The 27,703-nt window shown below is 40.5% G+C and overlaps 1 protein-coding gene across 4 annotated transcripts in view; it reads right to left on the reverse strand.

Moving 5' to 3' along the window:
* Rtn3 (reticulon 3) overlaps positions 1–27,703 on the reverse strand; it is a 58,164-nt gene that overhangs the window by 11,927 nt on the left and 18,534 nt on the right. The window contains exons 2-3 of one of the 4 annotated variants that reach the window (XM_075973390.1): positions 24,865–24,921; positions 10,833–12,749 (exon numbers count right to left, since the gene is read on the reverse strand). The exons of 1 other annotated variant lie outside the window; for it this stretch is intronic. In XM_075973390.1, coding sequence (XP_075829505.1) covers positions 10,833–12,749; positions 24,865–24,921 — 1,974 coding nt within the window. Of the gene's footprint in view, positions 1–10,832; positions 12,783–24,864; positions 24,922–27,703 lie in introns of all 4 variants that reach the window. 2 more of the 4 variants (XM_075973389.1, XM_075973391.1) reach the window with 2 other exon arrangements.

A 27,703-nucleotide genomic window follows, 5' to 3' on the forward strand; every position in this document is an offset into this window, starting at 1 on the left:
CAGAAGACAGAGGCTCAGTGGGTAAAAGCACTGGCTGCTCTCCCAGAGGTCCTGAGTTCAATTCCCAGAACCCACACTGTGGTTTACAACCATATGTAATGAGATTTGGTGCCTTCCTCTGAGCTGCAGGCATATATGCAGGTAGAACACTGAATACATACTAAATAAATTAAAAACAAAGAAACTGTTTTGCCAGCCTGGTCTACAAGAGCTAGTTCCAGGACAGGTTCCAAAGCTACAGCAAAACCCTGTCTTGAAGCAAAAAAAAAAAAAGAAAAAAAATGATGAAATTGCACTCATTCTGAAGCCATTCAGCTCTGTTCCACCATTCCATTCCCTTCTAGTAAAAAGCACATGATTTCTCCTCCCCCTTAAAAGGCTCAGCATTTATCACTAGTGCATTCTAGTCCACTTTTAATACTAGGTCAGAACTGCTAAGCAGGGTCACAAAATTTACTTTACTCAATCTGTTGATCTGTTTCAGACTGTCTGATGCTAGAATCCAACAGTTCTAAGATAGGACTCACAAACCTGCAACACTCAGAATTGCCACTGTTACCCATTTTAGCCCTAACGAAAGTTTTTCTTCCCCTTTTGTCCACAGAAATTAGAGTCTGCCCGGGTCAGTGTTATACCTAAGTGCTGCCTAGGGAACGCATTCGTTTTGGAAGGCTACTTTATGAGAAGCATCTCGTTATTCCCTCCTTCACCTTCTGGTCTCATCAAACGATACATACATGTTCATTAGTTGACTTAGTTTAGGTCGCTAAGTCACAGCTGCTTTGGGCACTTGGTATCAACACTGTGTGTCTGATGAGATCCACACTGCCCCTTTCTATTTCTCAAACAAAATCCAAACTTGTCTTCTGGCCCTTAACTTTGAGTTCCACTGCTAGGAGGTACATGACATGTGTACCTTGCCTGCCCCAAGTGCTTTCTCTGCTTTGCTGCCCTGGCTGTTTGGCGCTGGACAGCTAGTTTCCCATTCTAACTCTTTTTGTGAAGTTAACTCGGGATTTTCTGACCAAGGTCTGTTTTGAAGCAATCGACTCATAATGCCTCTCTAACAAATAACTGTTTCTTCCTCAGGGAGCAGCCTATATCCGCTTCTGATCTCTCTCAGGCTATCACTTAAGAGTAGATAAGTGCTCACCTCTCGGACATGCTCTAAAACACTTGGATCCTGTACCGCCGTCTCCTGTCTGCATGAGGCCCCTTTCCTGACAGTGCAGCCCGAAGCACCGCACCCAGCAGCAGTTCCCCATCGCATGCTGCCCAAGCATCACCAGCTGCATCAGCCGGTCCTGGAGAGCTCTGCCTAAACGGTCGTTATTGAATGATCGCGAGGAGCCACGCGGGCAGAAAGGGCACATTGGCTCTTGGGAGCACAGTGCTCTAAGGAAGCAACTCCAGGAACCTAGGCCAGATACGAGACCCCCATATTATTTTTATTATTTAAAATAAAGGATTTTAGCCTGTGGGTGATGGCGCACGCCTTTAATTCCAGCACTCGAGAGGCAGAGGCAGGAGGATCTCTGTGAGTTCGACGTCAGCCTGGTCTACAGCGCGAGTTCCAGGTCAGGCTCCAAAGCTACAGAGAAACCCTGTCTTGAAAACAAAAACAAACAAATAACCCCCCCACCAAAAAACCCCCAAAGGTTTTTTTTTTTTTTTAAATCTCTGGCGAGTGAGATTTAAGGATGCCAGCTGCAGTAAGCATAACACACCAAAAGAGGGAGCTGCTGGGGCTAAAGGCAGTCTCAAAAGAGCTATGTCTGTAGAGCTGGCTCAGCAGCTATGATCACTTGCTGCCAAGCCTGGCAAATCTGAGTTCCACTCCTGGAACCCACATGATAGAAGTAGAGGACTGACTTCACAAGTTGTCCCAGGATTCACACGCAAACATAATTATTTCAAGGGAGATTTGTTCCCTTACTGATAAATTACTATTTCCAGCACCAGGACATTATTAGTAAAACTGCCATAAAAAAATATCTTTGTGAAGAAGTTGCTAGTTCACAGGACAAATGGGTACTGTTTTTTAAGAATATGCCAACTTTCCTTATTTACATTCCCATCCACAGTCCACGAGACTCACTGCTCTACCATGTTACTGTTACTGGGGACTGTCTTGAACAACAGCTATTAGAATACATAAATAGTGATAACTGCTTAAACTGTGTGAGATTTAGTGTTGGAAATATTTATGCTGCACTATCAGTCATTGGGAAAAAGTTCTTTTGGGAAGTGTCATTGATCTGTTCAGTCTAGATTTTGATAGTCCAATAGATATAATTTGGCAAGTATTTTCTCAAGGTGATACCCACTAGTTTTATCTTTCATCATGCAAAAATTAAAAATTAATTTAATTTTGAGCTGGGCGGTGGTGCACACCTTTAATCCCAGCACTTGGAAGCCAGGACAGGCTCCAAAAAAAAAAAAAAAAAACCAAAAAAAAAACAAAAACAACTAGAGAAACTTTATCTTGAAAAACAAAACAAAAATAGTAACAGTAATTTTGGTGAAGTCTAACTTACTTTGAGATTAGTGTAGCAAACGACCTAAGAACCCTTTCTTTGTGTTCTTTCAAACAGAGTTTTGCTGTTAAGCCTGGACTGGATTCAGTCCTCTTTCTTAATGAACATTCTCAACACTAACCAGTGTCCTGGGATTTTGTTAAATTCATTTATCAGTGCAAGTGGTTATGTTATAGATTCTGTAGGATGAATTCCTTCCTTTTATGTTCTATTTTTTTCTTTTAGGAGTTATTTTTAAGTGCATTTTTTGTGTGTGCTCCATGTGAGTGCAAGTTACCTGTGAAGGCCAGAGTTGAATTCCTCTGAAGTTGGCGTACAGGCCATTATGATCTGCCTGACATGGGACTGGAAACTAAGCTTGGATCTTCTAGAAGAGCAGCAAGTGCTCTTAGTTGGTGAGCCACCTCTCTAGATTTTTTCCCCTCATGAAAAAATGATGTAGCCCAGGTTGGGATTGAGCTCATTGTCATGCATGGAAGACAGAGGAATATTTGTGGGAATTGGTTCTTGTAGGAGGAGGGGAGGCTGCTTGTTGGTTCCTGGCTGTCCAGCTAGCTTAGACCTGAAATAATCACACAGAAACTGTATTATTTAAATCACTGCTTGGCCTGTTATCTCTAGCTTCTTATTGGCTAACTCTTATATATTAATTTAATCCATTTATATAAACTGTGTATGATCATGTGGCTGTGGCTTACCGGCTAAAGTCCTTGGTAGGGCTATAAGGCGTCTCTCTGACTCCACCCTTCTCCCAGCATTCAGTTTAATTTTCCCAGCCTACCTAAGTTCTACCCTATCAACAGGCCAAGGCAGTTTCTTTATTCATTAACCAATAAAAGCAACATATAAACAGAAGGACCTCCCACATCATGTTCTCTCATTATACCACGTGGCTTCTCGGGGACTGAACTCAAGTTGTCAGGGTTACCAGCCTGATAGTCTTGGCTTTGAATTCTTGATCCTTTTGCCTTTCCTGCTTGATGGGACTGATATTTTTTTTTGTGTGTGAAAACTTTATCATTTTTGTAGACCAGGTTGTCCATAACAAATTCCCTTAATCTTACATCTAAAAGGCATTTTTACTATTAAAGATTTGTTTTTATTTCATGTAAAGAGTATGTGCAAGTAAATATACCACACATTATGTGAAGTGCCCACACAGGCCACAAGAGGGCATCCTTCAGGGCTCACATTATGTGAAGTGCCCACACAGGCCACAAGAGGGCACCCTTCAGGGCTCACTTCTCCAGCCTCTTGATTTTGTTTTCCATTATTTAATACAGAACTCTGGGTTAAAGTTGAGCATGGTGGCACATCCCAGCACTTGGGAAGTGGAGGCAAGAGAAAAGAATAAAATATCTCCCTTGGGAAATTTTATTTGATGAATCTTTTTTTTTAAAAAACATTTTACAAGTCTCCCTCAGGGCTATGCTTTTTTTATATAGTAATCAGATTAGGTGTTATTAGTAATGATTTATGGCAAATGCCTGTTTAGGCTTGTTGAAGAGATGCTGGAGTCTGAGTAGTCATGTAGAAGTCACATGGGCACTGCTTGTCATTCTGGATACCAAGGATGTAACAAGCATTCTTAGATGGCAACTCTGCTTTGTCGCCACAGTTGTGGAAGAGTTCAGTACTTCCTGCATAAGTGTGTTGACAGCTGAAAGCTGACCTATGGCGTCTTCCTCTGTGTGTCCCTCTGCAGCAATCTACTGCCAACAGTGGTGTTATCAGTTTCTGAACCCACTGAGCCCTAACCAATCAGTCTGGGAGCAGTCTTGAGGCCCTGACACCTGTTCCAAGCAAGGTTGTCTTTGGACTTAAACTAGTAGAGCTAAGCTGCTCTGGCCAGTCAGTGTGTGTGTCTGTTTCATAGACTAGGAAGCCTGTGATCACTTTATCTTCATAAAGCTTTTCTCTGATCTGCTGTGGGAATCCTATTGTGTAATCTTTTTGATTATTCCACAGATCCTTGATACTTTTCTCCTCCCTTGTTTTCCAGGTTGCATAATTTCCTGTTTATCCTCAAATTCAGATTCCTTCCTTCATCATCTCCATTTTGCTAATAAGGTCACTTAATGAATTTCAAACTTCAGTTGTTCTAGGGTTTCCTTTAGGCTATTTCTGTTTCTATTTTAAGGCTGAAACTTCCTTCATTTTCATTTAATACAAACATTTTCCTTCACTTTGTTGGGTGGCTATAATAACCTCTCTCCCCTCTCTCCAGGGTCTTACTATGTAACTTGTTATCCTGGACCTCACTATATAGACCAGGCTGGTCTTGATTTAATTCTAACGTATGAACTTAATCTATATAGATCTTTTTTCTCCAGATGGATTATATTTTTCTGGTTTTTAAATAGTTTGGGTTCCATTCTAGACACCATAACTAACATGTTTTACAGCTGGTGCACTTATTCTGTTATAGTACTCTAGGTGTATGTATTTAAAAAATTTATTTACATGGACACCTTTAATCCCAGCACTCAGGAGACATAGACAGATGGATTTCTATGCATCTAAGGGAATAAAGAGCTCCAGAACAGCCAGGGCTACACAGAGAGACCCTGCCTCAACACCTCCAACACAAACAAATAACTGAAGTCTATTTCATATGTGTGTATGCCTGCTTGTCTATATACGCACCAAGTGAGTACAGATGCCCAAGGAAGCCAGAAATTAAATCTGAGCCCTCTGAAATAGCAAGTGCTCACAACCACTGATCCCTGGAGAGTATTCATTTTGGGGTTACTTTAAGCATGCCATTACATTTTGCTAAACTCAATTTGCAAACTCTTTGTCTCCGGTACAGAAGATCAAGTCATGGCTCAGTTCTTTCGTTAGCTGTTGCCTGGATTCTCTCTTGTACACATGTTGGTCACGGATTAGAAAGGAGCTTACGCAGAGATTACTTTTATGGAAAGAATTTTAGGCTTTTATCTTCTGGATCTCTCTTTTCTGGATTCTTCTTCCCTTTAAATTTCTAGTCATTGAGAATAACTTAAATTATCTTCTCCTTGATCTGTCAGGTCCCAACTTCAGTCTGTTTTTCTGGTTAAAAGCAGTAAAAATTGACTGAATGTAATTGTTCAAATATATTCCTTTCTTTTTTTTTTTAAGACTTATTTATGTATACAGGGTTCTTCCTGCATGTATGCCTTCAGGCCAGAAGAGGGCACCAGACCCCATTACAGATGGTTGTGAGCCACCATGTGGTTGCTGGGAATTGAACTCAGGACCTCTGGAAGAGCAGTCAGTGCTCTTAACGTCTGAGCCATCCCTTCAGCCCTCCATTCTTGTGTTAACTCTTTCAAAATCTGCTTGTTTCTGTATGTTCTACATTGCCTTCAGGCCTTTTTCTTTTAATTTAAAAGATTTTGTTCAAAGAATTGTCATATGCAGGAAGACTGGGTCCAATAGAAGCCTACCTGGCTACAAAAAAAAAAAAACTAATATATTTTATTTTGAAAAATTTTATCTAAAGATTTTATTTCTAGTGCTGGAGAGATGGCTTAGTGGTTAAGAGCACTGGTTCTTCTTCCAGAGGTCTGAGTTCAGCTCCCAGGAACCACACGATGTGTCACAACCATCTATAACGAGATCCTATTCCTTCTCCTGACATACAGGAGTATATGAAGAGATTGCTTCATATATACATGAAGTACATAAATAAATCTTTCAAGATTTTATTTCTAATTACGTGTAAGTGTGTATGGATGTCACATGTACACACTGTGAAAACAAGAAGCTGATATATTTTACTAAAATGGTTTATGTCTTTAAGAATAGGATCATAAAATAACTGACAAAATTTTTTAAGTTTTAAATTTGTAAAGAATAACCTTTAAGTTTTTAACTATATGTCAATCTCCCATAACTATCATCTAAAAATATTTAACAATAATAGAATCTTATCAGTGAGAAATATCAATCTCCATATCTCCTTTCATCTCTCATTCTAGACGAAATAGCTCAGCTGGGAATTACCAATAATTATTTAGATAGCTCTTTACTTATAACAATACTATAATACCTGGAAAATAATTACTGTCACCTCATTACTAAAGGGAGATGTTGGACCAGTTAGGCTTGTTGTTTAAGGTTACATTATAGTGTAAAAATGCCAGCAGGCTTTATGGCCTAATTTATGTATGCTTTAACACTCAAAATTAACTATCTGTGAGAACCATTATAACCCAGGAAGAAATCTAAAAGGTATCGATGGACATTGGAGCAGGAATACACTTCAACATTTTCATTTACAGGCAAGCCCTAGGACACAGCTGAGTTAACTGTTTAAAGTTACACTCTGTTCACAGAAAAAGCAGGAGTTAGAGCCCAACGCTCCTCCATTAGACTCTCTAATTCCTAGAGTGCGATTATTTCTATCTTTAATTCTTCAGATTTTAGGGGCGGGGGATGTAATCCATGGCATTGTGCTTGTCTGGCAAGCATGGGGCCTTGAATTCAATCTCTACTCCCCAACCCCCAACCAATTAAAATGGCATAAATAGGCTAGTGAGATGGTTTAGGGGGTAAAGATGTCTGCTACCAAGTCTAACAACTTGAGTCTTATCACTGGCATGGTGGAGTGAGAAAACTAGTTACTTCAAGCTGTCCTCTGATACATGTATGTGCAAGTATCTATCTTCCTCCCTCCCTCCCTCCCTCCCTCCCTCCCTCCCTCCCTCCCTCCCTCCCTCCCTCTCTCCCCAGTCCTCTCTCACATGCACAGACAGAACAAGCGCATACGGAAGAGAATATGAAGAAAAGCTGGACAGTGTTGCTCGCCTTTAATCTCATCACTCAGGAGACAGAGGCAGGCAGATCTCTGTGAGTTCAAGGCCAGCCTGGTCTACAGAGCGAGTTCCAGGACAGGCTCCAAAGCTACACAGAGAAATCTTGTCTGGAAAAACTGAAAATAAGAAAGGAAAAATGCGCCGGGCGATGGTGGCGCACGCCTTTAATCCCAGCACTCGGGAGGCAGAGGCAGGAGGATCTCTGTGAGTTCGAGACCAGCCTGGTCTACAAGAGCTAGTTCCAGGACAGCTCCAAAGCCACAGAGAAACCCTGTCTTGAAAAACCAAAACCAAAAAAAAAAAAAAGAAAAGAAAAGAAAAATGGAAGAAAAATAAAAGAATATGAAGAGACATAAAAAAAATTTTAAAAATATAAATTTAGGGGGCTAGAGAGATGACTCAGTGGTTAAGAACACTTGGTTGCTCTTCCAGAGGACTTGGGTTTGATTTCTAGCACCTACATGGTGGCTCACAACCATCTTGCTACTCCAGTAACAGGGTTCAAGCACCAGGCATGCATGTGGTATACAGATATATATATATATACAAACACCCACACATATAAAATAACACATACACACACAATTAGGGTTTATTTATTTGTTTTCTTTCTTAATTTTTTTTTTTTTTGAGAAAGGGTCTCTGGCTGTCATGGAATTCACCATGTAGACCAGGCTGGCTTGGAATTCACAGAGATCTGCCTTTCTCTGCCTCTGGAAGGCTAGTATTAGAGGTGTGTACCAGCCAGGTGGTGGTGGCGCACACCTTTAATCCCAGCACTCAGGAGGCAGAAGCAGGCAGATCTCTATGAGTTCGAGACCAGCCTGGTCTACAGAGCTAGTTCCAGGACAGGCTCCAAAGTCACAGAGAAACCCTGTCTAGGGGGGAAAAAAGGTGTGTACCAGTCCTGTACTACACCTATTAACTATATACTCGACAATGCGCTACGCTACTATATTTTCACATTTAATCTTTAAAATACTATTATAGGGCTAAATAATTCTTGATTTTAAAGATTACAATTTAAGATTAAGTATCTGTCCAGCAGTCTGCCTTATTTTGTTTTGTTTTGGAGACAGGGTTTCTTTGTGTAGCTTTGGCTGTCCTGGAACTCACAGAACTCTGCCTGCTTCTGCCTCTGGAGTGCTGGGATTAAAGGCATGTGCTGTCACTGCCTGGCTACTCATGGTCTTTAATAAGAAAATACATTCATGGGAAAATTAGGCATAAAAGTTTATTTAAAATACCACTCTCGGGCTAGAGAGATGGCTCAGTGGTTAAGAGCACTGCCTGCTCTTCCAAAGGTCCTGAGTTCAATTCCCGGCAACCACGTGGTGGCTCACAACCACCTGTAATGAGGTCTGGTGCCCTCTTCTGGCCTGCAGACATACACACAGACAGAATATTGTATACATAATAAATATTTAAAAAAAATACTACTCTCTCCCTGCCCCCCACCCCCACACTGTCCAGGACTAGGCTGACCTCAAACTCACTATGTAAACAAGGATGACTGAACACCTGCTTCTACCTCCCAGGTGTGAGGATTATAGGTGTGTACCATCATGCCTGACCAAAATCTTAACTTTTGCTATAAGTTTAAGTATAACTTCATTTGAAAACAAGGATCAAGCATCAAGAGTTTAAAAACTATGGAAGTCTAGCAGCTAATTACTGACTTTGCAGTAATGGTAAAAAGCTTGGGTATCAAATGTGCCATTTTTTATGAACGGCTTTGTTTTTGGAAATAGGGTCTTTTCTGTTTTGTTTTTCAAGACAGGGTTTCTCTATAGCTTTGGATCCTGTCCTGAAACTAGCTCTTGTAGACCAGGCTGACCTCAAACTCACAGAGATCCGTCTGCCTCTGCCTTCTGAATGCTGGGATTAAAGGCGAGCGCCACCACCGTCCGGCTGGAAATAGGGTATTAATGTGTAGTCTAGGCTAACCTTGAGTTCAAGGCAATATGTCTGCTTCAGCATTCTGAGAGCTAGAATTACAAGTATAAGCAATGCTGACTATGTGTAGAGCTTTAAAATACCCCCGCCCCCCAAATTTTCTGTGGTGGTTTGAAAGAGAATGGCTCCCAAAGGCTCATATACTTGAATGCTTGGCCTAGTTGGTAGAACTGTTTTGTTTGGTAAACAGTAATAGATCTGGCTTTGTTGGCAGACATGTGTCACCAAGGGTGGGCTTTTAAGTTTCAAAAGCCCATGACACCCCAGTTGGCTTTACACTCTCTGAAACTGTAAGCAAGTCCTTCTTAAAAGCTTTCTTTTAGCCGGGCGGTGGTGGCGCATGGCTTTAATCCCAGCACTCGGGAGGCAGAGGCAGGAGGATCTCTGTGAGTTCGAGGCCAGCCTAGTCTACAAGAGCTAGTTCCAGGACAGGAACCAAAAACTATAGAGAAACCCTGTCTTGAAAAAAAAAAAGCTTTCTTTTATAACTTGCCTTGGTCATCTGTCTTCTTGTAGCAATAAAAAGTAATACACTTTGTGAGACAAACAGCATTCAAAACCATTATACTGGAAGCCAACTGCTAGAAAGGAGATCATTTCAAATAAACTGCTGATAAGAAGGGCTTCTGGTACTGTCAAATGTTCTGTTGTTGAAGCTATTCAGTAGGTCCGAAGTGTAAGAATTAATGAGTTTCTTTTATTACTCCAAAAGAATACTACAATAATGGTCACCTACTTTTAGAGCACAAACCCTCTGTGGAATATAGTAAATTAATTAAAAGTTACATTTACTGAGTTTCCCTGCAGGAATTCTTTTATCTTTGATGACTAATTAAAATTTACAAGTTCCCTATTAAGAAAAAAAAAACCAAAACCCAAGTGCTCATCAATGGAGATTTTAAAAAACTAAACTTTGAAAATAACTAAGATACAGACTGGGCCTGTAATCCCAGAACTGAGAGGCTGAAGCAGGACTGCAGGAGTTCAGTAGCCTTGGCTATATAGTCAGCTCCAGGCCAGTCTGGGTAACCCTGCCTCAAAACAAACCCACAAACAAAAAAACCAATAAATACATAAGAATGTGGTGATCTTTTTAAAGACAGTAACCACATTTAGGCCACGTATAAAGAAAGACAGACCTTGAAACAGAACAGAAAATTTAAAAACTCAGGTTAGCCTGGGTGGTGGTGGCACACGCCTTTAATCCCAGAACTTGGGAGGCAGAGGCAGGTGGATCTCTGTTGCCAGCCTGGTCCAAAAGAGTTCCAGGACAGGCACCAAAGCTAGAGAAAAAAAAAAAAAAGCTACAGAGAAACCCTGTCTCGAAAACAAAACAAAACAAAAAAAAACGAACAAACAAAAACCTCAGGAGGTTAGTGTTACCAAGTAGTCTGTGGCTTGTGAAATACCAGAACAGAGAAAGCAAGCTCAGTGATCACTAAGTGTGTGTACGGGGAAATCTCCTTTCACATACAGGACATACAGCAGAACGGCAACCACAGAATTACCCACATGCAGAATTTCTGGTGTAAATGGTTACCTGAGAGGTCAGTCAGAAGTCTTGCTAGGACATGGTTGTTAACCGTTTCAGTCTTGCTAAGGCTGGAAATAGGATCTACTCTAGTGTCTTTGATGAGAACGGGCTTTTTGGAAATCCCAAGATCAGATCCAGCCTTGATATCTGTATGTTCTAGGATATCAGATGACCTCTGTGGCCAAGGTTGTGGAGCAAAGGCTTGCTTGAGCTTTCCTCCAGGAGTTGCTTCTTCAGCCTCCACCTGCTCAGCCTGTCTTTCCCCTAATTCTTTGATGGCTCTGATGGTGAGCTGCTCCTGCTCTAAGTCGGGAGTCACTATGGAGGCACCTGGAGGACAGCACACACCAAGCTCACCTCCATTTGTTTCTTTGCTGCGTTCACTATATTTGTTTTTAATGTCTTTGGTTTCAGAACCACCTAGCTCACTTTCATGCAAGAGTTCCACAGGTAAAGTGTTTTTAAAGTCTGCTGTCTTCTTTAACACTGTTTCCAAGATGTGGTGATCTTTATCCACTATTCCGTTCTCCTTGGTTGCTGTGAAGGCAGCCAGCAAGTCCTCTGGGGAGGAACCATCTGTATCTTCAACATATTTTCCAAGCAAAGACTCAAAGTTGGCAGAAGCTGTTGCCATTGGTAGGAACCCTGTCTCGCTAAGAACATTTGGAGGTGCTGCTGAAGGAAATTCGGGGTTGACAGTTTCAGCGGGCTTTTTAGGTGCAACTTCATTCAGAGTATTAGATACTTGTGAACACACCTCCTCACCTTCCAGATTCTTTCCCCGAAGTTCAGCCTCACTGCTTGGGTCTTCCGAGTTTCCACACATCTCACTCCTCACAGTTTCACAGCTGGGAGTTTCTTTGATACCCCTCCCACTTGTTTTCGCAGCAGCGCCTGGAAGGGTGGCAGGTTTTCCAGGCAGAACTTTATTGGTCTCAAATGAGGGATCTGCTGAAAGGTCCTCTATTACTGTGTCTTCGGACTCCCCAGAACTATCAACCTCTGTGACGGAGTTAGGCCAGGCATCCCTCAGATCAGGTAAAGCTACTTCTACTGTAGCTGTTCCAGAGCCTGGGACCCATTTCTCAGGCACAGAGACAGGCGACTCTGGAAGCGGCTGGGAACTTCCTGGCACACCTCTGCCGCTGGCTTCTTTTGTGGAGCTGAGGTAGTCTTTGACAGGTTTTCCAGCCACCGTGCTTTCTGGAGAGAGAGATGCTTCTGCCCAGTCACCTGTGGATTTGGTGATGGGAGTGTTCCCGTTAAGAGAACATACAGGCATTTTCTGATAAGTGCTTGCTTTAAGGTTTATAACTGGAATCTCTGAGCGATGTTCACTCCTGTCTGGTCCTGTACTTCTTGTGGTGCAAGAAGATGATTTATCAGCCTGTTGTTTAGCTTGAGGAACCAAGTCCCAAGTCAGGATTTCATTAGTGAAGTTATGCATATCATTCACACATCGAGACACCTCTTGCAATGCTGCTGTGGTGTGTGAAAACTGTCTACTGAGCAGTGCAGAGGCTGGGTAGCGCCCTGCCTCTTTATTTCTCAGGGGAAACACTTTGTCATTCATTTCCAACAAGTCTGCAGGGGATTCTCTACCACTGTGTGCTGTCCATCCACCCAAATCATTTGTGCTTTCCTTATACAAATCTTTAAATTCTCTGTCAAAAGTTGCTTTGTCAATAATTACTTCAAATGGTGACTCCGGAGAATCTTTTTCTACACTGGCTCCTAAAAGTTCAGACGGGGACAGGGAATGTGTAGAAACGTGTTCTGCCTTACACTGCCCAAGATCCAGTGCACGTCTGTCCTCTCCACTTGGAACCTTGTTCGGGTTCTTGGGTTCTTTGTTTTTAACTATCCACTCTTCTGCTGGACCAGTTTCTTTTGAGAGAAAAGCAGGCTGCTCTGGGAAACTGTCTGGAATAGAAGGGTGGTTGCAAGGACCGCCGGCTGTAAGAGAAACTGGAGTGTCTACTCTGTCCTTATGGGTCCCGTGAGACACATCTAGCTTTTTCATACCTAGAAGAACCAAGGGGTCTTTTCCTTTTTTGGCTAGAATAAATTGGCTGCCTAATGCTTCTCTTTTTTCTCCAAGCAGTGTTGTAAGGTCAGGGTTATGTATTTCAGAAAACGAAAGAAAGAAGTTATAATTTCTGAAAGTGGCTCATTAGAGCCAAGAGAGCCCAATTCCGCTATGACCAGAATTCGAAAGAAAAAGATTTTTGCCAGATGCAAGTACACATTAGCTAGTCAGGCCAAGCAGCATGCTTTTTATTTCTAAATTACACAAATTGTATGTACATAAACATATGCATACACACACAAATACATAACAAAAAAAATCAATGGTTAGCCTACAAAACATGCATTAAACTGCCAACAGTAAAATAAAAGCCAGTATCATGCTACAAAAATGAATGAGAAAACATTCTCAGGACAAATATTTTCTTTTTCTTTTCTTTTGTTCTTTCCTTTTTTGTTTTTGTTTTTTTTTTTTTTTTGAGACAGGGTTTCTATGTATAATCTTGGCTGTACTGGAACTAGCTCTACAGATCAGGCTGGCCTCAAACTTACAAAGATCCACCTGCCTGGGATTAAAGGCATGAGCCACCACCGTCCAGCTGACAAATACTTTCGAATTTTCTACTTTTTTCCCCCCCTGTATAAGGGGGTGATGGTTCTGGGAGGTCTGGGAAGTTTTTCCTTCCTTCCTTCGTTCCTTTTTTCTTGGTGGGCGAAGGGTTATTTGATAGGAACAACATAAACTACACAAAACAGCCTGGTGTTATTACATGCTGTTATACCTTCCTTTGTAAGCTGAACAATGAGAACACATTGTCTCTACAGATCCCATTACAGTCCTCACAAACTGAGAAGGAAAAGGAAGCAGCTTGGCTCAAGGTTTTGATCTAGAGAGGCGGCAGATCTTTCCCGAGCCTGAAAATCAGACTAAAAGCATTCCATCCCATCCTTTAAGAAAGGGATACAAACTGCCTGATGTTCTGAAGAGTGTTGAAAAGGCGGGCCTGCTCCCAAATCTCTTATCTGACCAGTCATTTTAACTAAAAATTCAACAGAGTATAATAGTAAGCTGCCTTGAACTTCTGAGGAGACTCTGGACTTGGACTTTTGAACACTGTTGGAACCGTCAAGGCTGCGGGGATTTATGGAGACTGACACAGCCTAACACTGGGCCAGGTGTGCACGTATACTGATACATTTGGTTGTCAGACAGACAAGAGTGGACTTGGGATGGTATATCTTTGCTGTCACTTTGACAGGATTTAGAATCACTCAATGACTGTGAGCATGTTTCAGTGATGTTAACTGAGAGTGAAGATCTGCCCACGCCTACTCTAGGGACTCACACAATAAAAGTAGCCACCTGAGTACGCGCCCTGTTCTTTTTTTCCTGACCTAGTAAATACTCTGAACTCATGAGCCAAAATAAATCTTTCTTACTTGAAAAAGACTGATTGAGGGGGCTGGAGAGATGGCTCAGAGGGTAAGAGCACTGGCTGCTCTTCCAGAGGTCCGGAGTTCAATTCCCAGCAACCACATGGTGGCTCACAACCATCTGTAATGAGACCTGGTGCCTTCCTTGTCAGCGGTACATTGTATGCTTAATAAATAAATAAATAATTCTTTTTTTTTTTTTAAAAAAAGACTGATTGGTATGAGTTTCTTTGGTTAAGACAGTAAACAGAATTCTTTTAAAAACAGGAATGACAGTCTTACTGATTATTAACTCCACAGCAACCATTCATTCATTTACCATGATAATCTCTTCCTACGGGCAGTGGTGGCGCACGCCTTTAATCCCAGCACTCGGGAGGCAGAGGCAGGTGGATATCTGTGAGTTTGAGACCAGTCTGATCTACAAGATAATCTCTTTCTAATCTAAAGAAAGATGAAGATAACCATACCCAAAAAGAAAAAGCACTGTCTTTTCTGCACATGAGAGAAGACAGTGTCTTTTTCATACACTGCTACATCTCTGGATCTGGAACAAAGCACACCTTAAAATATTCCTAAATAAATGAATCAAAGGCACAACTTGATCAGGGGAGGTCTAAGTAGGCTCAGGACAGCAATGCCTTGAGCATAAAAGAGTAATTGGGAAAACATGAAAAGAAAAATTCCTTTGGGACTGTCTACATGTAGCTTAGGCTCTCTTCTAATTATATAAAAGAAAATTTATGACATCATACAAATCTATTAAAAACCAAAGTAAGAATTAAGTATTAATTAGTACAGTTAACAAAATCCCACTGTTACAGATGTTCCCAAACACCATATAAAGAGCTGCCTTATTTCTTTTTAAAGATTTATTTATTATATATACAGTATTTGGCCTGCATGTATGCCTGCAGGCCAGAAGAGGGCACCAGATCTCATTGCAGATGGGTGTGAGTCACCATGTGGTTGCTGGAAATTGAGAGTTAACTGAATTGAACTCAGGACCTTTGGAAAAGCAGCCAATGCTCTTAACCGCTGACCCATTTCTCCAGCCCAAGAGTTATCTTATTATCTCAGAGTGGTGGTGTATGCCTTTAGCCCCAGTACTGGGTGGGGGCGGGGACACCAGAGGCAGGAAGATCTCTGAGAGTCAGAGGCCTGCCTAGTCTAAATAGTGAATTCCAGGACAGCTGGGCTACATAGAAACCCTGCCATTAAAAGGGGAAAAAAAGTTGCTTTATTATGGCATATTACTAAAATTTTATGTCACAGGATCTGAACTTTAGAACAGCAAAGCTGTAGCCTAGGTAGTGGGGAATGCTTCAAAATGAAAGAAGAAAAAAAGTCTGGTTACAAAACTAAGACAAAAAAGTAAGGCTACAAATGTAGCAAACATAGCTTACAACCATCACTACATAGCTGAGATACTCAGCATGAAAAGAGTGTAAGATAAATCAAGCCCAGCAAAGTGGGTTAAAATTCTGAAGCTTTCCTAACAGAATAGAACTCTTTGAGGCAAACAGAGCTGACCCGAAGGAGCATGCAGCCTACTTGTTTTATGATCGCAGATGAGTGTCAATAAAGGGAATTATCATTCATCAATGCTCACTATCTATCACATGCCAGACATTGTTTCAGAAACTAGGGTAATGCAGCAAATAAAACAGAAAAACCCTGTCTTTTATGGAGCTAACAGAGTAAGAAGAAACAGAAATACACAAAAATCAATAAGCAAAATAATGGTATTGGTTATAGTCTATGAAAAGAAAAAGAAAGCATGAAGCAAAGAAATGATGACTACAGAATGTGTGGCAGGACATGAACGAGCTAGTTTCCTCTTTCTGGCTTCTCTCATATTTCCCCGGAATTCTAAGCACTCCAATGGTTCTGAACTGGTTATGGAATAATCTAAGGCAAAACTATGAGGTTAGGCTAGAAGTCTTGCTGTCAGAATACTAGTGGATTTTCTTATGAACATCATAACCACCTGACAGACTGCAACTGTTCTACTAAATACATACTTTTCTTTTTTTTTTTTGAGACAAAGTCTTCTGTGTTCCACGCTGGCCTCAAAATTATTTTGTATTTTATAACTCAGGATGGCCCTCAACTTCTGATCCTCCAGTCTATACCTCCCCAAATGCTAATACTACCGGAATATAATACACTTCTGTTTATGGGGTGCTAGGATTTGAATCCAGGGGCTTCATATGTGTCAGGCAATTGAGCTACAGCCCCAGCTCCTTATTAAAGATTCTTGAAAATAACAGAACTATTTTACACACAAATAATCTTAGAGCTGTGTGCTTTCCAGGATTTCCAGCACTGGTGAGAGTGAGGCAGGACTGAGAGTTCAAGACCACGTTATAGACTACATAGCAAGATGTATACACACAGACACACACACCTAATAGTGATTTCATAACTATATGGTGGACAGTGTTTTGTTAGGGCAAGTTTGGAGGGTAAACAAAACAATGCTTTGTTCATTCTTTGGTGAGCACATGATACAAATGTAGCTCTCATTACTGTCAGACTTTCCCATGTGTAGTCAAAGAAGGTAACATCTTCATCTGTGTTTTAATTTTAATGATCTCCATTAGAAATCTGGCAGATGAAAAGAAATTGTAGCTAACTGTAATTCTAACAAACTCGGGTAGTGCTAATATGTACTAATACAATGGGAAAAAAATTGGGCAGGAAGTGAAAGGTTTGTAGTGTGAAAACATTAAGCAGAATGTAACAATTCTTTTACTACAATTCTAAACAAGAACTCTCCAGTTAGTAGTCAGCATGGCACTTAACAGTCATCAGTGTTGTTCAAATCAGTACCTTACAACACAGCAGAAAACTCCAGACAACTTGAAAGTTGTTACCTACACACTACATGACTTGCTGGTCAATCAGTTTTGGATTATTTTATGTCTCATAAAATGTCTACTAGCTTTCTTTTTTCAAACATTCAGCCCATAGTGTCTCATGCCTTTGACCCCAGCACTCTGGAGGCAGAGGCAGGCAGACTGCTATGAGTTCCAGACAAGCAAACATATACCTCACAATGCTTCATATACACTTAGATCTTCATGAAAAAATTTCATGAGTAGGGTATGGTGCACACATATGGGATCCCACACTTGAGAGCAGTAAGATTAGGAGAGGACAGCTTGTGTTATTAAAAACACAAAAATAAGTTTCTTATTTTGTTTTCACATTATTTGGGGCTGGAGAGATGGCTCAGTGGTTAAGAGCATTGCCTGCTCTTCCAAAGGTCCTGAGTTCAAGTCCCGGCAACCACATGGTGGCTTACAACCATCTGTAATGAGGTCTGGTGCCCTCTTCCGGCCTGCAGGCATACACACAGACAGAATATTGTATACATAATAAATAAATATTTAAAAAAAACACAAAAATAAAACAAAAAAACACAACAAAATGGGGGGGGGCTGGAAAGATGGCTCTGTAGCTAAGAGCATTTTTTTTTGGGCAGAGGACCTGGGTTCAGTTCCTAGCACCCACATGGTGATCATTTAAAACTCCAATTTCAGGGGATTGAGTCAATGCCCTTTTCTGGCCTCTGTAGCATCAGGCATACATACAAGTAAAATACTCACACACATTAAAATAAGAAGACGACATGCCTATGCCCTTAATCCCAGCACTAGAGAAGTAAAGGTAGACGAATCTCTATGAATTCAAGGCCAGCCTGGTCTACACAGTGAGTACCAGGTAAGCTAGGGTGACATAGTGAGACTGTCTTAAATAAAATAAAATAAAATAAATCATTGCAAGTAGTTTCTAAATTAGCTTTTCCAACATTGGGACTCAATATTCACATTCATTTTAAGAGTTCAAAATATGCCAGGCAGTGGTGGCACAAGCCTTTAATCCCAGCCCCTGGGAGGCAAAGGCAGGTGGATCTCTGAGTTTGAGGTCAACCTGGTCTACAAAGCGAGTTCCAGGACAGTCAGGGCTGTCACACAGAGAAACCCTGTCTTGAAAACCCAAACCCAAACCAAACCAAAACAAAAGATGCTGGGGAGATGCCTCAGTGGTAGGAGCACTTACCAGCATTGAGAACCTAAGTTCAAATCCCTAGCATCTATCTGCATGCCTGGGTCCCCAGCATTGTAGAACAAAGACAAGCAGGTTCTTGTGGCTTTGTGTCCTCCTACAGCCTCTATGAACACTTGCACACAAACGTACGCACAAATAAATATATCAGTTCAGTCTGTAGTGCCTGTCACTCAAATACAAGGACTCCAGTTTGGGTCCTAGAAACTTCAGTTTAAAAAAAGCCAGGCACAGGGGTGAACACCAGTAATCACAGTACTGAGGATACAGTTACAGACCTCTGGAACTCACTGGTCAGTTGGCCTAGCATATTCAGCAAGTTCCAGGTCAACCGAAACACCAAATCTCAAAAAGCCAAGGTGAGCAGGTCCTGAGAAACATCACAGTTGTCTTCTCATTTGTAAACATGTGCAATCACCTACACACCGCCCCTGCACACACAAAGTCCTTGTACTGTATAAAGGTGGGCAAACTGCTCAATCTCACATAAAAACTTTCCTGACACAGACTACAGGCTATGCCTTTTATTAGAGGGGCAAGATGCAATGCTGAGGTGATGGACATGTACCACCACAGCTGACTTTAAAGAGCTTTCTGTCCAGTTCTAAGTTTTGGATAGTGAAAAACCTCTACATCACTTGGTCTAGGCCAAACAGTATTTTTAACTTCTGCTTTTGTTTTGTTTTTTTGTTTTTTGAAACAGGGTTTCTCCGTGTCACAGCCCTAGCTGTCCTGGAACTAGCTCTTATAGACCAGGCTGGCCTCAAACTTAAGAGATCTGCCTGCCTCTGCCTCCCGAGTGCTGGGATTCTGTTAGGTGCTATGTGAATGAAGATGTTTAAAAAACAGCCTTGGACACAGCCTTTTATAATTTTTTAATCCGTAGGGCAACTATTAGCTTTTTTGTTGTTTTGCTTTTTCCAGACAAGTTTCTCTCTGAGTAGCCTTGGCTGTTCTGGAACTTGCTAGAATTAAAGGCATGTTGTGCCACCACTGCTGAACTATGGGAGCTTTTTATAAAAAAATAGTAGTAATAATAATATTAAACCTCTTTTGAGACAATGTCTTCCTACACAGCCCTGGCTAGCCTGGAACTCATTTTGCAGAGGAGGCTGCTCCCAAACTAAGAAACCCACCTGTCTCTGTCCCGAGAGATGGGATTAAAGTGTGTATCATCACCGATTTCTGAAGCTGTGTCTTTCGTTCACTAACTCAGAATCTCTAAGGACAGAGCCCAGGCTCTGTTCTCTAGACCCCATGGCCACTACCTAGGCACATCTGGCAAATTTTAGGGAGCAGAATGGTCAGAGCTGCACTTCAGAGCTCCAGTCCTATAAGTCACAGGTGGCTACTCTTCATTGTCCATCGTTTTGTCCAGGAGCACATGACACAGCAGAAGAGGAGCAGGGGTGGAGCTTAATAGTAAAGGTCTTGCAGAGCATGTGCTTGGTTCTGGGTCCCATTCCAGAATTACACATAAAGGAAAAAAAGCCAATTCTGAGCCTATTTTTAAAAATATCATAACACTAAGTTTAAATGCAATAAGGCAAAACTCCACTTGACTAGAGAGTCTGGCATGGGAATTGACTGAGGAGGGTTTTCTAGAATTAGAATATTTTATAAGATGAGGATTAAAAAAGTGACACAATTAAAAACTTTAAGTGAACTCAACATATACACCAAATAAATATCTGAACTGTAAAGTCCCTTACAGCTTATGCTATTCTTCAAAAAATTTTCCCTACATTTTTTCCAATCATATGATCCACTCAAACAGCTAAGAATAAAAGTCTACTACTTCTCTATGTAAATGGTCCTGCCTTAATCACTGAAAACATGTAATCTAAATCCAAAAAGCATCTTAGATAGACTGTGAAGAGTTCTTCCTAAAAAGAATGAATAGCTTAGACTAATGTCATGATTATCACTTAATTCCCCTCTTACTCAGGAATTCTATTGTTTTAATTAAAGGGCTACTCTCAACATAGAAAACTACACACATTAGCAAAGGGGTGCCAGCTTGCAGTAACCACTAAGTGATTCTTTCACATAGATAGCATGTATGTCAATACAAGGGAAGCTTGAAATATTCAGGTATAGGTTTTCCTACACTTGAATTTTCTTATGTTCACAAAACAAGAAGGCAGACACATTACCGTGCACAACAGTACCAGCGACTTTCAGCCACAGCATCCAAATAGGAAGTTAGCCAGCAGACAACTTTGCAGCCAAGCAAGATCCTAAACAAAAAGTCTCCTTTGTACAAAGAAAAATGTTTCACTTAAATTTTTTTTTTGTTTTAGAAAAAGGCTGTAACTGGCAAAATGTTTTCCTCAATGCTTGCCCCAAAGTTCAGTGTTGTAAGTTCCTATTCCAGACACCCACTGCATCAGTCAAAGTGAACACAAATGCCCAAGATGCAGTTCCACTTCCAGTCCTCAATGGTGGACGGAACCCCTCTTTCCAATATTATTGCCATCTACTTAAACAAAACAAAACACTTTTCTAAATAAAATTTAAGTATTTTCTAGATCCACTCTCTTCAAAGCTGAAACCAAATTTCAATATGATTTTGTGTTTGATGGAGGGTCTCTCCCCCAAATGATAGCACATTTTATCACTAATAATGAAAATATGGTTAAAGTTACCTTTTCTGCTCTCATGGTTTTTAACATCAACTTCAATATGACATCCTTTAAAAAGCCTCTAAACCCTAAATACAGCTATTTATGATCGTCTGTATCAAAGATGCAACAGTTATATGCAGGGATTTTGGAGTCTTTGATTTGTGTGACCCTGAGTTAGGAATCTTACCATTCTAGAGCTAATGCCTCCCCTCTACCCCTGGCTGTGAAGATTAAAGATCTGCATCAAACACTAGCATGGTAAAGGCTCATTAAATATTACCCACATATAGTATATCTGCCTGTGTCTTATAACATATAGGAAGACACCATTAAAATTCATTCCTCATTTCTGAAAGGCTTAGGGAGTGCCTGAAGTTAAGGTCTGCTTGATGGAAAAAGGAGCCTGGAGGAAGAAGACTACAAGGGTCTACTCTAGAGCACAAGCTAATTAAGAAGGAACTGATTATTCCGTAGGCACATTAACTATAAATATATTTATTAAAAAGTTTGATTTCCTAGGTTATGACACATGTCTTTCATAAAAGTAAGTTAATAAATGTAATTTATTTTGGGAAAACATTTTTACTCAATTAATGACATTTTTCTTTTTTTGATACATGCACCTCCCTGAAACCTGATAATGGTAAGTAGATTATCTGCGTTTCAGTTTTAAAAATATAAACAATTTTTGTTATGCTGAGGACTGAACCTAGGTCTTTATATATAGCAATCACTGAGCTACAATCCCAGCCCACAAATCATTCTTAAATCTAAAAATGTTCTACTTAATGATTGCTGCAGTTTGGATAGATGAAAGTAGTGTGTTTTCCCCAAAACTAATGGGCCAAAAGATTAGTTGGGTTAATGACAAAGACTCAAAGTTCCTGCTAGGGGCAGCATTAAGAATGGCCTTCGTGAGACAGGACTGCTTCTAGTCCCAGGGTTTTGGTAACCAACAAACATATCAACTTCCTCTCCTTATTTTTAAAGACAGATTACAAACTTCCAATATTAGCTACCCTAGAGCACAACTAATCATCTACCAAGTGCTTCTTCACATGATGAAGAGTCTGGCCTCCAGACTAGCAGAGCTCCCCTGGATTGATTTTTAAATAATTTAACTTTATTTTATATGGGCTGATGAGAAGGTATCAGATCCCCTGAAACTGAAGTTATATAGACAGTTGTAAGCTGCCATGTGGGTGCTGGGAATTGAACCCAGATCCTGTAGAATAACAGCCAGTGTTCTTAACTGCTGAGCCATCTCTCCAGCCCCCTGGACTGATTTTTGAATACTGTTTTTTGTTTTGTTTTGCAGGGAAATGTTACTAAAGAGGCTGGACTGGAACACTGTTAGGGATATAGCACCATTAACTGCCTTTACAGTAAGATTATTCTGAGTTTGCATGAGTCAAAATTCTTTGGTAAGCAGAAAGTAAACATGTATTTCAAAGGTCAATATTTGGCTCATAATATAGCAGAATTATGATTCTACTTATCTTAATATCATAAAATTAAGGATACTATAAAAAGTTAGGGGCTCTAATGCCATCTAACGCTATGAATTAAAACATTTCAAAAGGTTTTTATTCTTTTTTTTTAAAGTATTTTATTTATTTATTACGTATACAATATTCTGTCTGTATGTATGCCTGCAGGCCAGAAGAGGGCACCAGACCCCATTACAGATGGTTGTGAGCCACCATGTGGTTGCTGGGAATTGAACTCAGGACCTTTGGAAGAGCAGGCAATGCTCTTAACCTCTGAGCCATCTCTCCAGCCCCGGTTTTTATTCTTTTTAACTTAAAAATATTTCTATTAATTTTATGGGCACAAGTGTTTTATATGCATATATGTAAGTTCACTTCATGCCTGCCTGGTGCCAGTGGGAAGAGAAGTCACTGGGTCCCCCAGAACTGGATTTACAGATGGTTTATACATTGTTACATGGGTGCTGGGAACTAAACCATGGTCCTCTGCAAGAGCAGCTAGTACTCTTAACCACTGAGCCATCTCTCTCCAGACCTTAATTTTTGCAGTACTGGTATCTAATTCAGGGCCTCAGTTATACTAGTCAAGTACCCTAAACTGAGCTACATCCCCGGCACTGTGATTTTATTATTTTATGGTCAAAGTCTTCCTAATGAATCAGCATCCAACCTGCAGAAAATCCCAGCCAGAATAATGACTATTTCACATAGAACTTTTGAGATCTACCTAGTGGCTCTAATTATACACGCCGCTACCACCACCCTCAGCACTTGGCTGACTTGTGCATGGGAGCCAAGTGTTGTACTAAGAGCGCCCCACTAACTTGTGTTTGGATTTAGTGCCACAGCACAAATGGAGTGCACTTTACTAGCCACACTCTCAATTCTTGGCAGCAGCTGTCACGTTAACTTAATTAATGACTTCCCCATTGGTAGACTTTTTTTTGTGTGTGTGTGACTGGGTGGATCTTGCTGTGCAATCCTGGATGGCTTGGAACTCTCAGGTGATCTTCCTGTCTCTGCCTTCAGAGTGCTAGCTAGCTACCACACTTTGATTTTTTTTTTTTTTAGTCACATCTTAATTTCTAGAATAAGGAGCCTTAACTGTTACAAGTCAACTTACTTGTTTGGCTATTCCTAAGGATCTGAAAGCAGCCTCACTGTTGGGATAAATTCCAGTCAGATTTACATTTAAAATCCTGTAGCTAGGCTGTTATTTTGTAGGTCACTGGACGCATACTCTCATATTGCTTTCTAAACTCACTGCCCCTCTCTATCAATTATATGAATTCAAATTAATAGGTTAAGTGCATGCTGGGATTGAGAAGTCCCAAACCCTACAGACAAGCTTTAAAACTTTTTAAGATTTATTTTATTTCTAATTGTGTGTCTGTGTGGGGGAGTGGAGTGTGATTATGTAGAGTGTAGTGCTTGTGGATGCTGGAAGGGGGTACTGGATCCCCTGAAGCTAGAAATACAGTAACACCCAATATAATTGCTGGTAATCAAACTTAGGGCCTCTGGAAGAGCAGCAAGACCTCCTAACTGCTGAGTTATCATTCCCAATGCAATAAACTTTTAGCAGTGTGTGTGTTTGTGTGTGAAAGAGAGACAATTCATATATGGATATCAGAGGACAACTTATAGAAATTGATTTTTTCCTTCTATCATGTGGTCCTAAAGACTGAACTCAGCTGTAGGCTGCCACGTAGGTGCTGGGAATTGAACTCAGGTCCTCTAGAAGAACAGACAGTGCACGTAACTACTGAGCTATCTCTCCAGTCCCCAGTTTTTAAATTTTTTTAAATGATTTTTAGAAATTTTATATGCATTGGTGTTATGGTTGCCTGCATGTCTGAGTGAGCAGTTGAATCCCCTGGAACTGGAACTACAGACAGTTGTGAGCTGCCATGTAGGTGCTGAGAATTGAATCCGGGTCCTCTGGAAGAGCACACAAGTGCTCTTAACCACTGAGCCATCTCTCCAACTCCAGTTTTAAATTTTTTTTTTTTGAGACAGGGTTTCTCTGTAGCTTTTGAGCCTGTTCTGGAACTAGCTCTTGTAGACCAGACTGGCCTTGAACTCACAAAGATCCGCCTGCTTCTGCCTCTGCAGTGCTGGTGAGCCACCACCGCCCAGTTTCAGTTTTTAATTTTTTTATGTAATAGTCAAAACTACACATAAAACTTATGCTGTATTAAATGGTTCACTTAGCCTCAATCAGGACCTACTGGCAACCTTTAAATAGCAAAAGGATGGGCTAGTAACTATTTTCCATTTTGAGAGTTGTGGGGGCAATAAAAGATTTCCACCTCATCCTCAGTTACAGCCTCTTTCTTAACATTTTTCTTTTGTTAATGTGCAAAAAAAGAGTTAGGGACTTGCCTTGTGAGGTCGAAAATATAGATACAGGCTGAGAGGAGGAGGAAGAAACAAAGGAATCTGAAAGAAAATATACAGCATAAAAAATTGACAACCTTATACAGGAATCTTAACTTCAACTTTCTTTTTCTGGAGGTATTCCAACGACTGTTTTCACTCACCTGCCAATGACACCTCATTTCACTTCCAGGATGCACTTCTAAAAGTTTACCAAGTCAATCTCTTTTAGACAAGCATTATCACCATTTCACAACAGCTACACCTCAAGAACAGATTCTCCTCTCTACCCTCTGGCAAAGCGGGTTTCTAAGTACTAACTGACACTTGCTTTAAATATTTCCAACTACATTTTGAAGTGTTAAGTAACTAAGATGACAGAGGTAGGTGCATCTCTGTGAGTTTGAGGCTGGTATAGTAACAAAGCAAGTTCCAGGACAGCCAAGGCTGTTACACAGAGAAACACTTTCTCAAAAGGTCATTAAGATGAACACTTAGAAATATTAGAAATATTCAACTGAGCCACGTGGTGACGCACACCTTTAATCCCAGTACTTGGGAGGCAGAGGCAGGTAGATCTGACAAAGCCAGCCTGGTTAACAGAGCAAGTTCCAGGATAGTCAGGGCTACACAGTGAAACTGTCTCAAAAATAAACAAACAACAACAATAACCAGATCCCTGAAACAAAACCTGACCCTTGACAAACAAAATCACAACTCACTGGAAAATAGGGCTAATATGAGAAATCTTTCATCTTTGAAAAAAATCACATCTTCCAATCTGTCAACATATAAAAAATGTAATGTACACATAACAACCCCATTTTATCTGCTCCATAAACATACCCTTTAATGCTTTCAGGAACCCATCCTACAAACAAGGCCCATTTGTGTACAAGGATATGTGTGTAAGGATATCCAGTAAGGGAGCTGATTTTAAATACTAGAAATAATGTAAAAGTCCACCAACAGATGACTAGATAAAAAACAACATCTAAGCTGGAAGGAGCGCCCATGTGTTCAGTCAACAAAAGGGACTAACAGAAGGGGTTAATGGTCTGGGGTGAAACCCAAAATGGTAATGAATGTCTGTAACCCCAGCATTTGGGAATTAAATGCAAGAGGGTCAGTTCAAGACAGCCTGGGGTACAGGAAAATCTGGCACCTCTGTCTCTGTATCTGTCTCTCACACACAGAGCCACGAATGTCGGAACACCTTTTAACCCCAGCACTCAAGAAGCAGATGCAAAGGCAGGCAGATCTTCTGAGCTGAGGCCAGTGTGGTCTATACAGAGGACAGCAGGGTTACACAGTGAGACAGTGTTTAAAGAAAAGAAAAAAAAAAAAGAGAGAGAAATTGGAGAAGTTATTGTCAGATTAGAAGGAAGTTTTGCTTTTGGCACTTAAGAAAACATGAACTTTCAGTAAAAATAAAAAATATTTTTTAAAAAAAGTCTCCTGAGATAGAAAAATGGCTCAGCAGTAAAGGTGCTTGACACCAAGCCTGATAATCTAAATTCAGTATCAGAGTTCACACATGATAGGAGATAACTGACTTTTACAAGTTGATCTCTGATCTCCATATGAACACTGTGACATGCAAGCACCCATATAAATACACAGACACACAAAGTAAATGTTAAAAAGTCACATGAAAAACAAAACATCCCCCAAATGTCCTAAATATACAAAACATTATGCATGAACTTTTTCTTCTGATTATAAAGATCCTTTCATAGTATTATAAATATATACTTGAAAAGTCTTTGGCTATTAAGAACCCATCACACAAGATTTGGGATAGGATTGGCCTTGGGATTGGGAAGCCTATAGCAGGCAAGGTAAAATGACCACTACATTGACTACCATTGGAAGGAGGAGGCCACAGTGAACCAAACATTTCTCCTGGAGGTGTTTGGTTACAAACTGACTTGGTTGCTGTCTAGGCTCTGTAATGCATTCCTTGTTACTGTTCTTGACAATCAGTCCACCTCATTTAAGCATGAGAGCTGTCTGTAAAGGATGCCAATAAAGGGAATTGTTATATGGAAAGGTAATGGGAGAATAGACGTAAATGGTTTGGTGCAGAGCTGGGCACATGAGCGTGACAACTATTACTAGTATAATTAGGTTTGCTGAAAGAGAAATGTTCTTTCCAAAATTGGCCAGAAATCATTTCAGACATGTATGCGACTGAAATAAAATGTATGGATGATAAATTTGAAAAAAAATGCTTTCAAAATATTAAAGTATTACTTAAACCAGATTACATTAAATAACTAAGCCATAGCAGTATCTCTAAGTATTAATGTAGGAGAATTATTTTATAACAAATACAGAGCACATTAAAATCAAGGTAGAATTTGGTGGGGATCAGATAGTCTCACTCATTAATTCAAGAACAGAATTTGAAATTCACTTTCAAGTTGTTTTAAGATGAAATATCATGGTGTGTGGTGGTGGTGCATACCTTTAATCCCAGTACCCGGGAGACAGAGACAGGTGGAAGGCCAGTCTGGTCTACAGAATGAGTTCCAGGACAGGCTCTAAAGCTACAGAAAAACCCTGTCTCGGAAACAACAACAAGATGAAGCATCACACATATTCTTAAATATAATAATTGTTCTCAGTCTTTTTTAATGGCCTATTTTAAATTATATATATATGTGGATATTTACATGAGTTCAGGTGCCTGCAGAGCCTAAAACAGAGCATTAGATCCTCTAGCTCTGGAGTTATAGGCAGTTGTCAGCTACTGAGTGTGGGTACTGAGAACCTACTCTGCAAGGAAAGAATATACTCTTAAGCACAGGGCCATCTCTCAAGCCTCTCCCCTCTTTTTAAA

This window comes from Microtus pennsylvanicus, chromosome 5, assembly GCF_037038515.1.
Source record: "Microtus pennsylvanicus isolate mMicPen1 chromosome 5, mMicPen1.hap1, whole genome shotgun sequence".
Lineage (NCBI taxonomy): Eukaryota > Metazoa > Chordata > Mammalia > Rodentia > Cricetidae > Microtus > Microtus pennsylvanicus.